This window comes from Ambystoma mexicanum, chromosome 6q (assembly GCF_040938575.1).
Source record: "Ambystoma mexicanum isolate Mex_15411 chromosome 6q, UKY_AmexF1_1, whole genome shotgun sequence".
Classification (NCBI taxonomy): Eukaryota; Metazoa; Chordata; class Amphibia; order Caudata; family Ambystomatidae; genus Ambystoma; species Ambystoma mexicanum.
In genome coordinates this window covers 52,197,788-52,217,020 of record NC_090937.1, presented here as the reverse complement: position 1 = coordinate 52,217,020, position 19,233 = coordinate 52,197,788, and the positions used below count along the sequence as shown (strand labels likewise).

At 47.6% G+C, this 19,233-nt stretch overlaps 1 protein-coding gene across 3 annotated transcripts in view; it reads right to left on the bottom strand.

Annotated features, from left to right (window-relative positions):
* Window positions 1-15,529, bottom strand: part of CLTA (clathrin light chain A) — a 297,566-nt gene extending 282,037 nt beyond the window's left edge. The window contains exon 1 of one of the 3 annotated variants that reach the window (XM_069630466.1): window positions 15,180-15,529. In XM_069630466.1, coding sequence (XP_069486567.1) covers window positions 15,180-15,363 — 184 coding nt within the window. In that variant the 5' untranslated portion in view covers window positions 15,364-15,529. The remainder of the gene's footprint in view (window positions 1-15,179) is intronic. The other 2 variants (XM_069630465.1, XM_069630464.1) reach the window with 2 other exon arrangements.
* Window positions 15,530-19,233: the final 3,704 nt, after the last annotated feature.

Genomic DNA, 19,233 nt, shown 5'->3' with positions numbered 1-19,233 from the left:
GGACACAGGAGACACCTTCACCAAACCGAAGGCCTGCAGGGTTTCCCGATGATCCAGTGTCTGGCCGTGCTGACACAGCAGTAGGAGTAGAGGGCATCCCCTCTAAGGATCCCCGTCACCTTGACCACTAGGTTTCGTCTAGGTTCCCCAACACACAAAGGCCTTAATGTTAATCGCATCCTTCACATAGAATCTGCTGGGGATGGTTTTCCTGGGAAAGGTGGGTGCAATGATCTTTTGCAAAAAGGGTTGAGGCGCTCTATATCCCAGACAATCCTGAGGAGTTCTTCATGGAGGTCTGCAAAACCAGAGCCTGAGAAATCTCTGGTCATGGTTTTGATGGAGGTGGATGAGCAGAAGCTGGCAGCAGTGTCCCTGGATCCGGAGAGAGTGAAGGCCATCCCAGCCCTACCTCCCAGCAGTGACTGAGCGACCTGCGCTCCTTCCTAGGAGTTGTAGGATATTGCGGCAGTGGTCTGTGACTATGCCATCTTCGACCCCCTACGGGAGGCCATCTATCGGCTCCGATAGACCACTGTGCAGTGCACCTGCATTGGGCTTGCCGACTACAACAAATGCTTCATTACCTACCATCACGTGAGGAAAGGAATAGCTTCAAAATCATTTTAGTGCACTGCATCCTCTGGCCTACTACAGCACTCTGCTTGACCCAGGCGCTGCTGCTCTACACTCCTTACAAGTTCTGTGTCCCTGGTTCTGAAGAGTACTAATATAATCCTGGACAGTGAGCTTCTTGTTAGGGTCCCCACTCCGTGGATGCTCTCTTGACACACAGCAGGACCCAACGTGTTTCTCCAGCCCGCAACTGAGATATGAAGAGGCATTTCATAACAGTAACGCCATCACTGTAGAGAGGGTTCCCAATTTCAACATCGCCTCCCTATGCCAGAGTGCGACAAGCACCTTGAAGAACATGACTGCCTCCAGGTACTCCATAAGCAGGTTACTGCTGTGAGAAAGCGGAGGGTGTTCTCACAACAAGTCCCTGGGGATCTTCCATTCAGGTGACCATTGCATTTCGATCCCAACCCTGGACATGGACAAGCAAGTAAGGATCACCTGAATGGAGGGACTTTAATGACTGAGAAGAGGACACCTGTAGGCGAGACACAGTACTCCACATCTCTAGGGAAACCCTACCCTCCCTCTTTTTGGGGTCCCTCCACCCACGTTTATTGGGGAATATCCAAAACCTTGATTAAAGGGAGTTCTGATAAAACACTAACCCAGAAAAAAGGGAGACTCTGGAGAGGGCGGACAAAGAAAGGCCGCACTCTTGTGGGAAAACAAACCCCCCTGAACCCATAAGAGGGGAATTAAACCTGAAACACCCTTCCTCTGCTAATACTAATCTCCCCTACACTCCCTCTGCCTTTGTGGGCTATTGTGACCCCAAAACATGCAGAAACCAACACTTCCCCTGCTGGCCATTAAAAAAGAAGAAGAGACACACTGCCCCTTTAAGATCCAAACTCACTCAGAGCTAAAAAGGACAGGCAAGTCGAGATAATTGCGTAATGGAAGGACAGGTAGATTCTACACTGACCACACACCTGCAGCCTTTTAATCTACTGCAGGTGTATAAAAGTTGGGGCATTCAGCGGTGCAGAGGGCAGCAGTTGGAGAAACAGCAACAGGGAGGCTGCATGGCTAAGTCCAGCAGGGGTTCTCTGACTTCCAAAGAACAGGCGCTTTGGAGGGAAACAGCAAGAAGCGTGAGAGAAAAGCAGCTTGAGGAGACAGACAAGCTGGCACGCTACCCTGTGGAAGAGCAGAAGTTCTGGGGTAAAGAGGCGAGGGAGTCAATGTGGTTGAAAAGGGAAGGCCTTGGACAGAGCCAAACTTCACCTATGTAAGCCGGGCGTGCTCATTCTCCTACCATTGGCAGGGGTGTCTGAGGGGCAGGTGCGAGACCCTGGTCTCAGCTGCAGTGTACTTGAAGCAGATAGCCTGGAAGTGCAGGCGAAATCCCTGCCAGTGAGTCTGAAGTACAGGGAGACTCGCAATGTGATACATACAGATAAATACTATACAGCAAGTGCACGCGGAATGAAAGGAAATCCATTTCAACAGTCCTTTATGATTGTCTCACAATCAGATAATGCAGACTGGGAAAAAAGAAATGCAGAGTATCTGAATGAAGACACGGGTGGGAAGGGAAAACCCCATTGTCGAGGCACTCCGTGAAAGTACTGTATGTGGCAAGACAAACAAAAATAACCTTGTGTGATACAAAGTCTCCAAATGGTCACGTAGGGAAGATTAAGTTGTCAAAAGTCTCAGGGGGCTGAAAGAAGGAGATTGTACCAAAAATCCCCAGGGAAGCTGTGGGAGGTACAAAGCGCAAGCAAAGTGGCGCTGACAATCGAGAAACACAGTGAGCCGGCAGAAGGCTGTACACGAGAAAGGAACACGGGCCAGAGCAAATAAAGCCAGGCCTAATAAAATAAGTGAACTAACAAGGAGGGGGCAAAACTAGAAGCCCCGGGTTGCATGAACTGTAATGGGTGGATCATGCTGTCGGACAACTGCGCCCAGACCAGGGGGAGCATAAGTGTGTGTAACACAGAGGTGGGGAAGGAAACCACAAGTGTTTGTGAATAACTGAAACTGCTATACCTAAGAGCAGAGAAGCGGCTGGGGAGCTGGAGCCCTCCATAACAATGCAGCCCGATCAGAGGGAGCGGGCAGCTCCCAATAGCGCACCACACAGCGCATCAAGGGCCCACACTGCAGCAGGAGCCGGCAGGGGCCCCACATAACGAGAGGACTCCGCCATACTAGCGAGGGGACAGGATCCTATTCAGCCACCTCCGGACAAGGTGCCAACCGGCCCACAACGACCAGCCGAGGCCATCCCGCAACTGTCAGTCAGCCAGGAGGGAAAGACAGTGAGAACTCTCCCCCATCCCCAGCGCACATCATAGGGTAGCCCCGGCACTATTTTCAGCGCAGCCACTCTACAGTGCACCTGAGCCCCACACAGCTCGGCCGCATGAGATTCTCACCCACAATCCGGTCCCCCAGAGTATGGAAAAGAAAACAGCGGCCCCATTCCGGGGCACACAAGGCTACCACGCAACCCAGGTAGCCTCAAGAGCCCTAAAGCGCACCGGGACATAGGCCGGAGACTCTAAGCAACCCAAATCACCACCCTGACTCGCCTCAACTCTTTTGCCAAGATGGCCAAACAGAAGCCTTCAAAGTCGGCAGACATTGCCAGCATGCTGCAACTGCAGGAGAAGTCTAGAAAAGCAGACTATTCACGCCCAAGCCACATCGCCCAAGAGATCCCCGGGCCAAGAAACACAATATTCAAGCCCTCCTAGAGGACATCAAGTTGGAGTTTTGAAGCTGCATGACAGAGGTATCTGCTCAAATAGATGGGCTGGATAATCGAATGGAGGAAGTGGAGCACAGGGTCAGCGAAACGGAGGACCAGGTCCTAGACCACTCGACGCAAATTGCGGACCTGCAGCGCAAACTCCAGTCTCGAGGAAAACAGGGAGGGCATGAAATGCAAGCAGGAGGATTTGGAAAATGGGGCCTGCAGGAATAACATTCGGACCAGAGGAGTCCCAACCTCAATATCGGACCAGGCCCTGCCAGTTCACATCAGCGACTTCTTCCAAACCCTCCTACCTGACTGCAACAAGTCGTTACTCCTGCTGGACCACACTCATAGGCTCCGAGGCCGTAGAGGCTCCCAGACAAAGGACACACCAGAAGTAATCACAAGGGTCCACTTCTTTTCCACGAAGCAGGAAATGATGTCTGCAAGTCGCACCCAGGGGGACCTAACATACCAAGAGGCCTCTCTACAAATCTTTCAGGACCTGGCGCCCACAGCCGGTGGCTCTTCCGGGCAGCACCCAATTTACATTTGAATGCCAAACACACATAATCGACTCCGTGGAAGAAGCAGGAGAAATCATGGGAAGGGAACCAGTGACCCCGGACGAAGATCTGATGAATCCATCCCCAGAGAAGGAACATTGTGCGACCCTGAAATCCATGGATGATGGTTCACAGGGGCCAAGGGGGAGGGAGCCACCTTCCACTTAAAGCAGATCTAATCTCCCTGCCGTACAGGGGGGTGGGGGGGGGAGAGCAGTGGATTAAGACCTGTTCCCCGTGCCAGAACACACTGCGCTTAGGCGTCCCACGATTAGACACACTGGCCCAATTTGGTTTGGATTTAGTCCGCTGTTAGGTCATTTGGTTCCCGGGTCACGTTCGACCCGGACTGGAAAAAGTAAGCGCCTGGTTGCAGCAGAAAAGGACTTGCAGCTCAGCACCAGAAGGCAGACTTCCACAGACAACTCCCCCCCCACCCCCATTCCCACCCTCCCCGATTGCTGAGGTGGTGCCACAAGAGGCCCCCACCACACCTGAAACTGCGCCATGTCTCGCTGAATGTTAGGGGCTTAAACTCCCCAGAGAAACTTAAATCCACCTTTCGGTACCTAAAGGACCTTCACAGCTCGGCGGTATTCCTCCAAGAGACACCTGCTCTCAGCAGACATCCCACGACTGCGAGAGAGCATTCCTGAAACAATACCTGGCATCTGGGGATAGCAAGAGGGGTGGCACAGCGATTCCTCGAGCAAAAGGGACATAATTTAGGGAGCGAGAGGTCTTACAAAGCCCGGAGGGTAGATTCATGGCAATAAAGGGGGAGGGCTCTTTGACCAGCTACACACGTGCAGTCTACGCCCCGAACGAGGGCCGGGAAACCTTCAAAGAGCTGGAAACAACACTTCTCCCCTTCTTCGAAGGCCAAGTGGTCGTAGGAGGCGACTTTAATGGTGTCCCAAACTCCATAACAGATTAACCAAGTCTCCCCCCACACATGGACTTTAGGATTGCCCCGAGTCTCTGCCATTGATTTAAGTCCCAGGGGGGTCGTAGATACTTGGAGGGTCCTCCACCCAGAGGCCTCAGACTTCTCGTTCTTCTCTCACGTCCACCGCTCCTCCTCACGGATAGAATCGATACTGGCCAGCCCACAACTTCCCTCGTTCACAGATGAGGTGGAAATAGGCACGAGGGTCCTATCTGACCACGCTCCAATACTGCTGACAGCCCTGGTGTTTGACTCCGAGCCCCCTCCCCCCCATGAGACCTTGCTGGGCTCTCTACGAACCAATGCTACACGACATGGCAGTCCGGGACGCCATAACCAAAGCAATTCACAACTACTTCAAAGAGAACCCCCCCGGATCTCGCCTCCACAGCGACTAAATGGGAGGCCATGAAAGCGGTGATCAGAGCTAATCGCCCAAGCAGCGGCATATTGGAGAAGATGAAAGAGCAGCTTGAGGGGGGGGGGGGGGGCGTTGAAGCAGCGGAGAAAATCCACAAGAAAGGATGGTCACCTAAAGTGGCAAAACTCCAGCAACTTCCCGGCACCAAATTAGAGGCACACTACGGGGAAGACACGGCCCAGACTTATCAGAACAAAGCAAAGCTATTAGGCAAACGGCAACAAAGTCAAGAAGTTTCTGGTCAGCAAACTGGCAAAAGCACGATGGCAAGCGTGAGGGCACAACCCTGTACAGGGAAGAAGCAAAACTGCAGCTAGCAGCATCCCTCCTCGCCAGCACATTGACAGCCTCCCCTCGGTCGCAATCGCTACAGGAGCAATTCATAGCACATCTCAGAAACGGACGTATCCCCTTTGGAACACCCAATCACAGCCAAAGAGGTTGAAGAAGTGATCAAAGCCCTGAAACCGAGGGCTCCAGGCCTCGATGGCTACCCGCCAACATTTTTCAAACTCTTCCAACCCCTCCTTCTGGGCCCGATGACGGAACTCTTCAATTCATTTCAGGATACAGGCACTACAACTCCACCACGATTATGCTCCTGCAACCTGGAAAGGACCCAAAGGGGCGTACGTCATACAGGCCCATATCCCTACTCAACGTAGATGAAAACATCTACTCTAAGGTGCTGGCGAACAGACTGGCATTGGTACTGCCAACCATCATAGACCCGGACCAGACAGGCTTCATCAGAGAGAGAAGCACAGGGGACAATATCCTGCTGGCCCTCAACCTCATCGAAGTGGCCGCTCAAGATCAGCAGGAGCTAGCAGTACTAACCATGGACGCCACAAAAGCCTTTGACAAGGTGGACTGGGTCTTCATGCGACTCACTATGGAAGCCTTCCAGTTTGGCCCAACGTTACGCAAGATGCTACTGGCCAACTACCAAGCCCCGAAGACGTCCCCAAGGATGAACCAAAAGCTCTTGGGCCCGATCTTACTGTTGTGCAGGACGAGACGGGGCTGCCCGCTCTCCCCACTGATCTTCGGCCTCGTGATGGAATCACTCGCACAGAGAATTCGCTTCAACAATAATATAAACAGGGGTGGATATGAACGAGGAACAATTTGAAGATATCACATACGCAGACATTATTAAGCTCTCCCTCACCAATTGCCAAACCTCTCTCCCCGCGACCCTAGCCGAACTGGAAGCATTTGAACAGGTAGCAGGGTTTGCGGTTAATTATACAAATCAGAGGCGCTAGGGTTAAACATGACCAAAGAACCCGTAAAGAACCTCCAAACATGCCTGCTGGAATGGAGCACCACATCCTCATCTTACCTAGGGATACACGTTGTTGCAGACCCCAAACAACTATACACAGTAAACTCCCCCCACCCCCTGTTCAAGGAACTGGAGGCTGACCTGAAGAGATGAGAGGGCAAGGAAATCTCCCTGTTGGGCAGAGTCACAGCCTGTAAAATGATCTTTTGCCCAGATGCCTGCACCTATGCTCGACCGTACCCGTTCAACTCCCCAAACCACCCCTGATGCAGCTACAGAAGCAGCTATCAAAATTCATCTGGAAAGGAGGTAGAGTGAGAATCCTGCTGAAAGTAATGACTGGAGCAGCCAAATGGGGAGGCATGGGTCTACCCAATCTTTCTAACTACTACATAGCGGCCCAATAATGAACACCACTGCCTGGGTCGAGCATACAAATCCCCCAAAATGGAGATGAATTGAAAGCACCCCCGTCCCCCACCGCTGCTAAGCTCCCTGCTTCACCTATGGCCATGAACCTTATCCTCCACCAGAACCACCCTGAACGATTGGGCCTGGGCTCTGCGAAGGAAGAAGCTCCAAGGGTTTGGGCCCTCTTTTGCCAATCCTCCGAAACCCAGACTTCTCTCCTGGCATGGACATGGCAAACTTTAGCAGTTGGCCAGGGGGGAGTTTGGGGGGCTTAGAACTCTCTCACAACTGTTTGAGAATGACACCCCACTCTCCTTCGAGGAATGCAAGAGCCGCTTCCACCTAGGGGAAACGGCGAGATTTACCTATGCCCAGATCAGGCACTGGATATCGCAATCAGCGGTTCAACAGGGGTCCACGAGCGATCTTCACTCTCTGGAACACACGATGAGGGCCCGCACCGGGGGATGATCACCAAGCTCTACAAACTACTACAAGATGACATGCTAACAATCAAACCAATGTACATGGCCAGATGGGAAGCAGATCTAGGGCACCCCATGGACGACCAAACATGGGTGGACATTTGGACTAGGATCAACTCCGCCTCTAGATGCATAACCAACAAGGAATGCGCACTAAAACTCCTTCACTGCTTGTACTATTCCCCCACAGCATCTACACCACTTTCAGAAATCCATAGACACGAATTGTTGGAGGCAATGTGGTGCCCGCTGAGCCTTCTTCCACATGTGGTGGGAATGCCCAACAGCACGGGTCTTCTGGGAGGAGGTCATACAAATCATTGAAGCAAATTGCCCAGGACCCCAGAGGTGATCCTGCTGGGAGTGCCATGGCCAGAGTGCTACCCGAAAGCGGGCTGTACGCCAAACTACTCACGCAACTGCTTCTGGCGGCCAAAATAACCCTGGCCCGCAAATGGAAAACACAGGAGGGCCCCCTAATACACCTATGGTGGATAAAGGTTTGGGAGATCCGGGTGACTGAAAAAGTCACAGCGGCAAAGGAAGGAACATTACACCACTTCATGGACTGTTGGGCTCCGGTCCTGGTGTACAATAGCTAGTTTCTGGCACTGATCTTGCAGCCACAGCTGGTGAAACGCTTTTTAAGAAGATAGAGGCCCCCATCCACTAGCTGGAGGGGCCAAGAGAACAAGGGAAAGCCAAAAGGAACAGCCAATATGGGGAACATGAGACATGAGGGGAGAGGGCCAATCCGAGCTACCTAATGTAACAAATTCATATATGAAGACAGGTTTTTCATGAAACTTGCTGCAACTGGAAATAAAGTTGTAAAAAATGTTTTTTTAAAACTGATATATATTTGGCACAAAAGCCAAAGCTTATGGAACTTTACTCAGGAACTTGGGAAGGGGACTGTGCGACAAGCTCCTGAACGACACGGTCATGTGATTTTGGTACACTTAGTTTGAACATTCAAGCACATTGTTAGTATTAAAAGTAAGGACAAGTATAGGTTGTGACAGACAGAATTTTATGTTGGATTTTTAGACACAGACTGGCCTTAGATATCTGTTGAGGCAAGTCCCTCTTCCGAGTTATGGCAAGCTGGGCGTTACTCCCATCCTGAAGTTTTAAATAAAGGTTTTCCAACTGGATCTCTTGTGTCAGTATCTACCTTTTGATACCAATTCTGTCTCACATAGTCTGCCCTGACCAGTTTCACACTCCAATCTCTGGGCCTGAGACACTATGTGTGGATGGGTCCACCCAACGGCGAATCTCTGGTGGAGCTCTCATATTCAGTTATACAAGTGTGTCCTGGGATGAAGTGTATAACGCCTTCAGTGTCCTAGAAGCAGAGCACATATCTCACCCCTGTTCTCCTCAAGTGGCAGAGCTGGTGGCCCCAACCAGATGTCAGAGAAGCAGGTCAATATCTTGACTGACCGTAGGTATGCACTAGGCGTTTTGCTATGAAAGGGGATATCTCACTACAGCTGGGACCCCAATCAGGAACGCTTCCCATGTCGCTGCTCTTTCAGATGCTTTGCTGCTACCTGATAAGATCTCAAATCATGCACTGTAAAGCGCACCAGACTGGAACATCCTGGCAGCCAACAGGTAACAACTTGGCAGATCAGACAGCTAAATAGGCTACTGAAAGCACTCAAGAGGACACAAGAAACGTCTCTGATTCTTCCTAATTTACCAGTACAAGATACTGTAGAAGTACAGACAACATTGCTACACACAATGCAGGCTACCCTAGGGACACAAGAGCTAGAGGATCTGAGCAGGCTAGGGCGCACCCCGAATGATCAGGTGTCTGGTGCTGGCCAGAAGGGAAACCAGTTGCTCCAACTTTTGCACAGAAAGGCCAGATTCGTCTGGCACACAAAACTGCACATATGGGTAGCAAAGCCATCAGTAGCTTTATAAGGATTACCTGGTTCACAAAACGCTTTGTTCAGCAGTCCTTTTTGCCAACTTCAAAACGTTGGTAAGTCAGTGAAGGTTGCCCATGGCTCTGCCCACCAGCCCCCTGTTTAGCCCTGGTATGAGATCCAAATGGATTTCATAAAACTGTCACCAGTGGATAAGTACCAGTGTGTTCTGGTCCTTGTTGACATGTTTAATGGATATGTGGAGGCCTTCTCATCTATCCATGATGCCGCTGTTAAGGAGAATTCTCAGAAATGTGCTACTTTCCTTCTATCTTAGAGACCCCCAGCTCTTTTTGCTAGACTTTAATTTCTAACCTGGAGAGAGCGAGACCCTTTTCCCCCACTCGTGTATTTTTCTGTGATTTGGACTCAGCGTTTCTTTTGACAAACTCCATAGGCATCATCTGTACATTGTGACACAGCACCTTCAGTGCAGTGGCACAGTGAAGTCTCTTAGATTTACCAAAGGTTTAAATACCTTCTCTTGGGGAAACTGCTGTTTCCAAGAGCAGTGAAGTGAAATTGACTTTACTTACTTTGTGTAACATTCCAGACCCAACACACACCATCTTACAATAAGGTGCTGGAGGGGTTACTTAGTATCCACTTTGTCTAGTTTCTCATGTAACTTTATTATGTTACCATGTCTACAATTAATAGAAGGTGGCAGTGGTTTACTTTTTCCTACCAATGTGTGTTTCTACCGCGGGCTGCAATTGCAGCTGCAGTAAAGCACCTATGGGTGCCCATTTTGTCAAAATGGCCCTGGCCTTTTTTTTGCCATTTCTTGTTGGAAAGGTCCTTTTTGGGATTTACTCTGTGCACCAAGCCAGGTTTGGTCCCTTTGGTAAGATTCACTGGTGGAGCCCGCCTCTGGCTCCAGCATGTCTGGTAGGGTGGGAAGCGAGGGAGGTGCCCGAAACACCCTGCGCTAGTCTCCTTGGTTACAGGAATGCACCCAAAAGGTGATTGGCTGAAGGGCTGTTCTCAGAGGACAGCCCCTCTGCTGTGCGATTGACGGCTAGGCTGCGAATGTGGGAAAAAGCTGCATAAAGGCAAGGCTTTTTGCTTGGAAAGCAGAGTAGACCACTGGATGAAGGAATCCGAAGAAGAACTTGGTAGAGAAGCCTGCTGCAACTCCTGGACCGGTGGTTTGCCTGGTGAAGCCCTGCTGCAGTGCTGAAGCTACGAATTCACCTCGACTAGAGAAGACCTCCAAAGGTTGCATTTGCAGAGTTTACAGCTTTGCCCATCACAAGCCTCCCAACTTGTGGCCCTACAGTGATTTAATTTTAGTAAAAACTTCTAAAACATTGTGCAAGACTTTACCTACCTAGAGGAAGTGCTTCAGCTCACCTACACTTTAGCTCAACTAACACTGGCTGTCCTGACTCCCTGAAAGACACTTCTTACCTCTGACTGTGTGCTTTGCCTTTCCCACCAGGAAAGGGTTAATTTACTTTGTATTTAAGAGTTCAAAAAGTACTTACCTGCTTAAGAATATTTGTTAGCCATTGTTTTATTCCATTATCTTCTCCTTATTTAACACAACCTCAGTATTGCTCTAACTGTACCAGTGATAAATAACTACTACACTGTGGACATTAATATAAGTCACCTCAGGGTGTAAGAAGAATCTGTGTGCCATTCCTAATGGGTATTTGCTGATTTAAACAGTGCAATTTTGAAGTGTATTTTTGTGTTATTTCTATATTGCTCCCTTCTGAAGGCTTATTCAAATGACTTAAATTAATAATTGTTTAAACAAGAAACCTTGAGTGCAAGTGTTTATTTGGATACTTGTCACTGTGAATCTCTAACAACCTTACTGCTCACATTGACCCCTCCCGAGATAAGCCTGGCTGCTCAGTCACTCTACCATCTTGTGTAGTACGTGCGTATACCAAAGGTTGGGTTAACTATTGCCAAGAGGTCAAGGCTGGCGCAGTCTCCCACAGGGCACTGCATTGCATACAATCTTGCCTAACAGCAGCTATGACAGTGCCATGAAGATTACTTAGGGAAATGTGTCTGAGGTGGGGAGCGTCCTCTGTTCTTTCTAGTGACAGAGGCCCACACTTTCCCAACCAGGTGATGACTTACATGTGTGAGGCCCTTACAATTGACCAGAAGCTGCATGCACCATACAGACCACAAAGCTCAGGGAAAAGAGAAAGGAAGAATGAGGAGCTCAAGAACAAGCTGGCAAAAATATGTACACAGACAGGACTAAGTTGGCCAGACGCATTTGTTGCCCCTTGCCTTCATGCATACGAGTGGTATGCCCAGCCGCTTTGCTGGACTCTCTCGATTTGAGATCCTAATGGCAAGACCAATGCCCATGCCAGCTACAGCTCCTCCCTCTGAACAGGTTGCCTTTGACAATGACTGATTATTCACTTCTGGCATATTTCAAACACCTTACTTCTGTCATGAGAGATTTACCGGCAGTCTGAGACACAACCTGTGCCAGACCAGCAGAAACTACATTTGGTACAAGAGGGAGACCTAGTGATGCTCAAGGACTTTGCAGGTGAAAATAGCTTACAGCCCACGTGGTAGGTACCATTTACTGTCCTTATCACCATAGACACCGCTCTGAAGCTGCAAGGTGTAATGTCCTGGGTTCAAGCCATCCATACCAAGAAGGTGAGGACGCCCTCCCTCCTGCTCCTGAAGTAGAACCCCCAGTGCTGCCTACTATAAAACCTGGGACACTGTCCTGCACCTCACACAGCCTTAAAGGGTCAGGGGCTCAACCCAGTGAGCACAGTTGTGACCTGAGGCCCAGGAATTAGCCCAGACCCTGTGCTGCAAAAGGACACTGCACCCCAGACCATGGATCTACCCTCAACCCCGTTCAGAAACCTTGCTGGCGTGGGAACAGCGTTTCCTTTTGCCGTGTATAAGTGAACTATGTTCGGAAAACAGGACGGTTTGAACCATGATATTTTCAGATTCTGATTTTTTTTAAACTACGATTTTTTGATTTTTTAAATGTGGTAAATCTTTGAAAGGTGATATTTTTTAATTTAAAATCAATGTGTTTATTTTGGAAACTTGATTCCATGAAAACACCAAAATACATTAAAGCACGTTTTTAGTTTTGGCTATTAGGTGGAACTTTAGCAAAGTCGACAGGCTGAATCTATCGCATTGGTCTACAGATAGGAGGTGGCGGGGTGTGATGCAAAGCTTGCAGGAGTGGTTTGATTATTTAGCCATTCATTGACCGACGACGGCATAAACCCCATGGCCCTCCGAAACAAACTATGTACAGCTCCCTGCCAAAAAAAAACATCATCCTGGGAGCTCTGAGCTAGCTTCCATCAAACTATGCCGTGTATAGGACCTGTACGTTTTATTTCTGAACAGTCCTCTGAAAGTTCATAGGTTAATATGTAGCTGTAAATGTGCCATAGTTATGGTTAAAGTGACCTAACCAAGTGTGTCCTCAGCCACTAGATTTATTTTCCCATGCTATTATTGTAAAGGCATTTCCCCAGGTACTGATAAAGAGCAGTTGTACCAGGCAATAAAGAGAACGTTTACTTTTTTTTTTTTTTTAAGGTGGCCTAGCGCGAAATATGAGTGCGCCTGGAGCTGCTGTACGTTTTGTGTGATGCCTACCATTGATTTCTTTATTTCCTTTAACACTTTCCAGCCCATAAACCAGGCCCTCCGGGGGGCCTTTCTCACCTCGTGAACCACGTAGGGTGGCCTACTTCAATGGAGTGAAGCTGCAAGTGCCAACGTTTGTCTGCAGCTCCTGTACGAGGGAACAGGCTCTTAAATGAGTGGTCTCCTTTTATTTTCAAAGTTAAGCAGTTCGATCTCTATTGAAATCCGAGTACGTGTCGTTTCATTAAATTTAATTCGCAGCATGCCTCCTTGTTTTTGACAATGCAGACTTTAGAATGACAGATGTAAAGCATTCATTTTTGTAAATATGCGTTTCCTCTTGTGGACATGTTTCCTGCTCAAAAAGTGAACCATTCCCGTTTTGCCCACGTTTCTATAACCTCATATGGTCAGGTTCACGAAGGTGTCACGATTGTTTATAAGAACATTCATACTTACTTAAGGTTTCCATGCTTGGTAGGCGGGGAGATTCCCTGGGGTATGGGTCAACGCAAGACATGTTGCATCCGGTCCCCAGATTAAGCAAAGAGTTGTTCCAATCAGGTCTACCGACTGCAACATATTTGGGTGGGAGGGTTAGTAAGTTTACTTTATATGACACATCATATTTGCATGGCTATATGCGCCGAGTGTCCAACTGTACAGGTGCATGATATGAAAAAAGAAAAGCTGGATTCGCCACATGACAAAAAAAATGTCAGATGCTGGGTGCTCCATTGCTCCCTGTACCTCAGTCAAGTTAAATGTCAAACTGATACTGCATAAAAAACACCAGCCACCTTACCAAGTAATGTACAGAAGCTATACAAGCATTGGCTAAGCCACTAGTTTTGGCTTTGATATAAGCCCAACGGTCTGAAGCCCCTCTGGTGTCATTTCTCAGTCTTCTATACACTACCGGGTGGAGGACATGCAAGGACATTTATTTCCACAGGATGTTGTTTGAAATGCCTTTCCTCCAAGCAACTCTGAGTGACAGACAGAACGACTTTGTCTATGATGCCCGTTTTGTATGTAATAATTATATTTAGAAATACGATCGTAGCCATGTCAGCTACAATGGCTGGAATATGCCAATACAATCCTTACCTATGCTGAAGAAGCTTACTGTCAGTGGTCAATATTTTTTAGTCACATGCATATATAGCACAACACAATTTGCTATAAGACAATAGCTTCAGGAAGAATAAGAGTCCAAAACGAGGATTTTTTTTAGTTAGCATTTGGGACATTGGGATCCAAATAAGATGTGTGTATGCTTCCTCTATTGGCGAGGGGCATAGATGTTAACTGGGCTGCAGAATGCTGAAGAGGAAGCCGCAGAAATCAACACGTGGCAGTGGAGGGACTGCCCTCTACAAGGAATGGTGCATTGAAGGATTGACGTTGGTGCATCACACTGCCTCTAGACGGAGATATGCTCAGCCCCAGATAGCAGCATACTCATGGCTCGCACGACAAACTAAGAGACTGGTCCTCAATTATCGGTGTGACAATTGGAGCAAACCACTTACAAATAGTTTTTACTGCATCAATTTGGCAGCGTGTGGGCTTTTGCATCCTCTGCACTACCACAGAGTTGAAACCAAATCCACACATGAACTAGTTATTGGTGTCAATTGTCCCGTATATGCAATCAGCAGCTTATTACTTGAACAGGACTTTGTATTTGCAATCGTAATACTAAACCTAATGCAGTTTCCGCCACACATAAACACAAGTGTTCTTGTATCTTCTGATAACAGTGTAAAATATAGAAATGGTGCATCACCAAGCTCATGGACAGCCATGCGATCACACGGCTTGGTATTGACACCATTATTCGGATGTTGACATTTTATGGCGCGTTGGTACCATTATGCAGTGCCTGGCAAATGCCTATAGCACGACTACAAATCCAAAACTGTAGGCTTTGCCAACGATCGATTTTTTGGAATCCCGGGATTTATAGTCCTATATTTAAAATAGATAAGACTAAGTCCCTGGATTCCAGTTAGATAAACGGCACTAGATTACTTTCACATGCATCGAACTGGGTACTTGAGAGCTTTAGAAAAGGGGTTGGGGGGAGTTGGGGAAGGAGAAAAGGTATTGGGTCGGGGATAGGTGTACGTACCTCCGCCGCTGGCAATCAGGGAGTCCGGTACTTGGCCACTCTCCAGGATGCTATAGCCCTCATCGTTCTCAATGCCTGCAATTTCGCTCTCCTGCTGGGCGAGGAAAGCGGCGGCAGGGTCCTCCTCGGGAACTCCGTTTCCCACCTCTATGGGCGCCGAACCGAACATGTCAAACTCTGCCATGGTACTGCGGTGATGCCAAGACAGTGTAAACTAGCAATAGACACACGGGTAGGAAGAGAAGCAACACAGACAGGTCACCCCGAGTGAACAGCAGCGGAAACACGAGACTGCTCATCCGGCCCGGGGCGTCGACCTAGATGATGGACTAGGTCACACCATTCAACCTCTGACAGTCGACTAGCAAGCGGCCATCTTATAGAGGCAAAGTGAGTCTTCACAACGTCGTCTGATACCAGGTGGGATTTCCTTAATTGGCTGTGACTCTTTGCCTAAATTAGAATTTCTGTTTTCACTTGGACCAACTGTAATCTGTATGATTGAAGATTAAATAGGAATACATGATTTAATTAAAATATTTGTTACAAATCAATTTAGCAACTTGGTTAGATAGCATCTTATACTGGACAGGAGTGTATTGCAAGATGCCCTTTAGTGAGTCTTCCATACATCGAGTCCCTTGGATTGTTCTTGTAGTGCATCTTTTATGTCTTTGCCGCGCTCCTATTATTCATTAAAATGGACACTTCCTGGCCAAATGAGGACCAATCAAAAAGGTTGGCAGAGCTCCAAATGATGGAGGCGGAAGTGGTTGCAGGCACAGGATTTACATTTGACAGTAAGTAGCTATACACAGTGACATTTCTTCTGGTAGCACAACTGCCGCGAATCGTATATAGATGAGGACGGGAAGGACCGATTTAATTTTTTTTGTTTTTAATAATGTCCCAGTAGACGTGTGTAAAGCGACGAACAGTTCGGCAGAGGCTTTAGCTGCAGCAAGAACTTTGTTTTCGGTCTCCATTGCACTTGAACTGGTGAGAATATGCATGTAGACCATTTAAATTCGGCACCTCCGCGGAAGGTCGAGAAAGTGACGGGCGGTTCTGCGGTTGTTGTGGGTCTTGCAGGCTGTGGTGAGTTATTAATTCTATGTCAAAACTGGAGGCTCGACTTACGCTTTCTTCCTTTACTTAAAACTCGAGCAGCATTACAATATATACAAAAATTACCACAATAAAACTAAATTTCCCAAGAAATAGTCTTTTTTTTTTTTTGTAGTCCATTTTTTGATGTAACTTTAAAACATGTGACATTCTTGGCCAATATTCTCTCTGCTAGTTAATGTTAAAGGACATTTGTACCATGCACTATCACCACCATAGTGGTCCCTTGGTGCTCTGTCGGTTCTGGAAGAGGAGGGGAGTTTGAGTTAGTGGGAGGAAGCAGGTAAAGTGCAAGAGAGCAGTGATGTGCTGTTGGCGGCCTCAGCCCGGTGGGTCCGTTGGCTGGGCCTGGGGTGTTTGCGGCCGGTAGTCGTCGTGTACTGTTGTGCAAGGCTATGTGTGTTTTTGTTTTGTTGTTGCAATGTAGTGAAGTTTGTGCGGTTTGTTGTGCTGTAGGTTTTGGTTGTATTTGGTTTGGAGTTTGAGAGGTGTATGCAGAAAGGGAAATTGTTAGTAGGGTTGGTTAGTTTGCATCTCTATCCTGAATTGAAGCGTAGTCTCCTCTGTTGCGGCTCTGTCCTGATCTGGGTCTGACTGGCATACAGGTTCCATACTCCTCTAGTCCCCGCCTCCAACATTCTCTCTCCTAGCTCCCCTTATCCTCCAATTAGACTCCAGTGGCCAGTGCATCTGTCAATGACATGCTAACATTAACAATTCCATCTAGATGCGACAAAGGCTGTTCACAGTTCTGTCTAAGTGTGGGCATGCTAATATTATGGCACTCTGTTATTGGGAAGTAAGATAGTGGCAGGGGTTTTCTGGAGTAGAGTGATTGCTCTACTCCCCACCCATGTCACACTCACGGTTTTTGTTGGCTGCTGGCTTTCTTGGCGTCCCCTGGAGACACCTGCTGCAGACACCTGCAGACACATCTTGGAACCGCCAATGTGGGAGCCGCCCTTGTCCTTGGGCCCTTAGCCGCAGGGGCTGCCCTGGGAGTTCATATAGGAAGGAAGGACCAATCGGGGCAGGGGGGAGGCGGGATTTGCAGCTCCAGGAAACGGGGAAGGCAGGGGAGGGAACTCGCTGCATCCTTGCACTATGTGCTTTTTAAAGCACTTGGAAAGTTATAAGATGGTTGGCAGGGAGCATGGGGGCTAAAGTGGACTCGCCTCGCCTGGAGTATTGTGATAAATGCTCTAGTGCATAACCTATACCCTCTTCTCTTGTCCTTCCTCTTTCTTTGCTGCTCGGACAGCAGTTAAGTACCTTAATTTTATTTTGTGATGACATGTGAATGCTAATGCTTTATTAGATTTATAGATTTTGAAAGGTGCTGTTAAGGATTTTAATCAGGTGACACACACCTTGGTCTTGGCCTAATATGTAGCGCAAAACTAAGATGCTTTTCTCCTTATTTTATGCAGATTCAATTTGAGATGGTACACCCCCTTTTCAAATACCCCAGGTCACAATGGACCATGAACCAGGCTGGTTGGTAAAATGCAATATTTATTTATCTATTTTAAAATTCAAAAGAAATCATAACCTTTTTAATATGGGGCAGCAAACACCAATGGGGTGATAATTACAATGAGAATGTAAGCAATGCACTTGGTTTTACCTTCTAGGGAAACAGAGACAAAACACCAAGGAATAGGAACACTTTATTTGATTTAGGAAAGACAGCCCCCAAGTTAGGATTTCCCCCTGCAATGTTCCCGCAACCCACAAATAATCAATTCTGAATGGATAGAAAGACACAGCAGGTAATCAGAAAACAGAATCAAAATCCGACCTTCCCACACAAAATAAGAGTGGAAAACAGATTTTAAACCCCTTGCAATGTTATGAAATGACACTTGGAAATGGACAAATAAATAATTAATGTGCGGCTAAAACTCTATGGTAAATACAATTTCTCACTAAAGCAAGAATGCATAGACACTAACAATCACCAGCAATCGCTGACCAAGAGCATACAATTGAAAACTGAGTGGAAAAGTTAAAACACATTGCAGCCAAATGACCCGTGTAAAAGTTGCATTTCCTTTCAATTTCTGTCTAGATTTACTCAAACGGTTTCTTTAGAAAATGGGTGAAATATTGCAAATCATGATGTGGTTTTTAGTCTGAGGGACAGAGGTACATCACAGGGATATTACAGAAGTGAAAGAATGGGTGTAGCTGGTGAATTGAGAGAGATTTGGAAGGTAGAGTGAGGTTTGTTTTTAGGAAAATATAGCAGTGAAAAAGAGATTTGGTTTTAAAAGTGAAAGGCAAATTTTCTTAAACTAGATTTAATGGTTAAGAAAAGAGGAACGCCACCCGTGAATATAAAAGTTACGCTGCAGTTGTAACCCTTCACGCAGTGTACCCCTTTTCTTAAGGGAAAATTAATTTATTTAAACACAATATCGCAAATGACTTATGATCTATGCAAGACGGGAATGAAGAGAAGTGGCACTAACGCTTGGAGATCAAGGGCAAGAACACAGAGAATTCTGAGAGTTTTAACATGTTACCAGGATAAGGATAGGATGGCTTAGATAGTGGGATAAGGACAAATGCAAGACAAGGTAGACTATGGATTTCTATGGGATAGGGATTATACTTACAGTCCACTTTTAGTTTGGGATTTTTGGACCATCAACAGGTTCTGGTCACCACACGGTAGCATGCCTGGCAAAGGACACCTGGGCAGGGTCGTGTCACTGGATGGCACAGGTACCTCTGGATGGCGGGATTGCAGCGGGCATGCATTTAGTGGGCAGCAAGCCAGGCTGTTTCAGGATGCTTCCCAAAAGATAACCACAGCTTTCTCCCTTTGATTATTTGGTATTTTAGAATTGTGGCTTTGCTGGGAATCGGGTCAGCAATGCTCAGGCCTTGTAGTTGGGATCTGGACTCAGCAGGATTAATG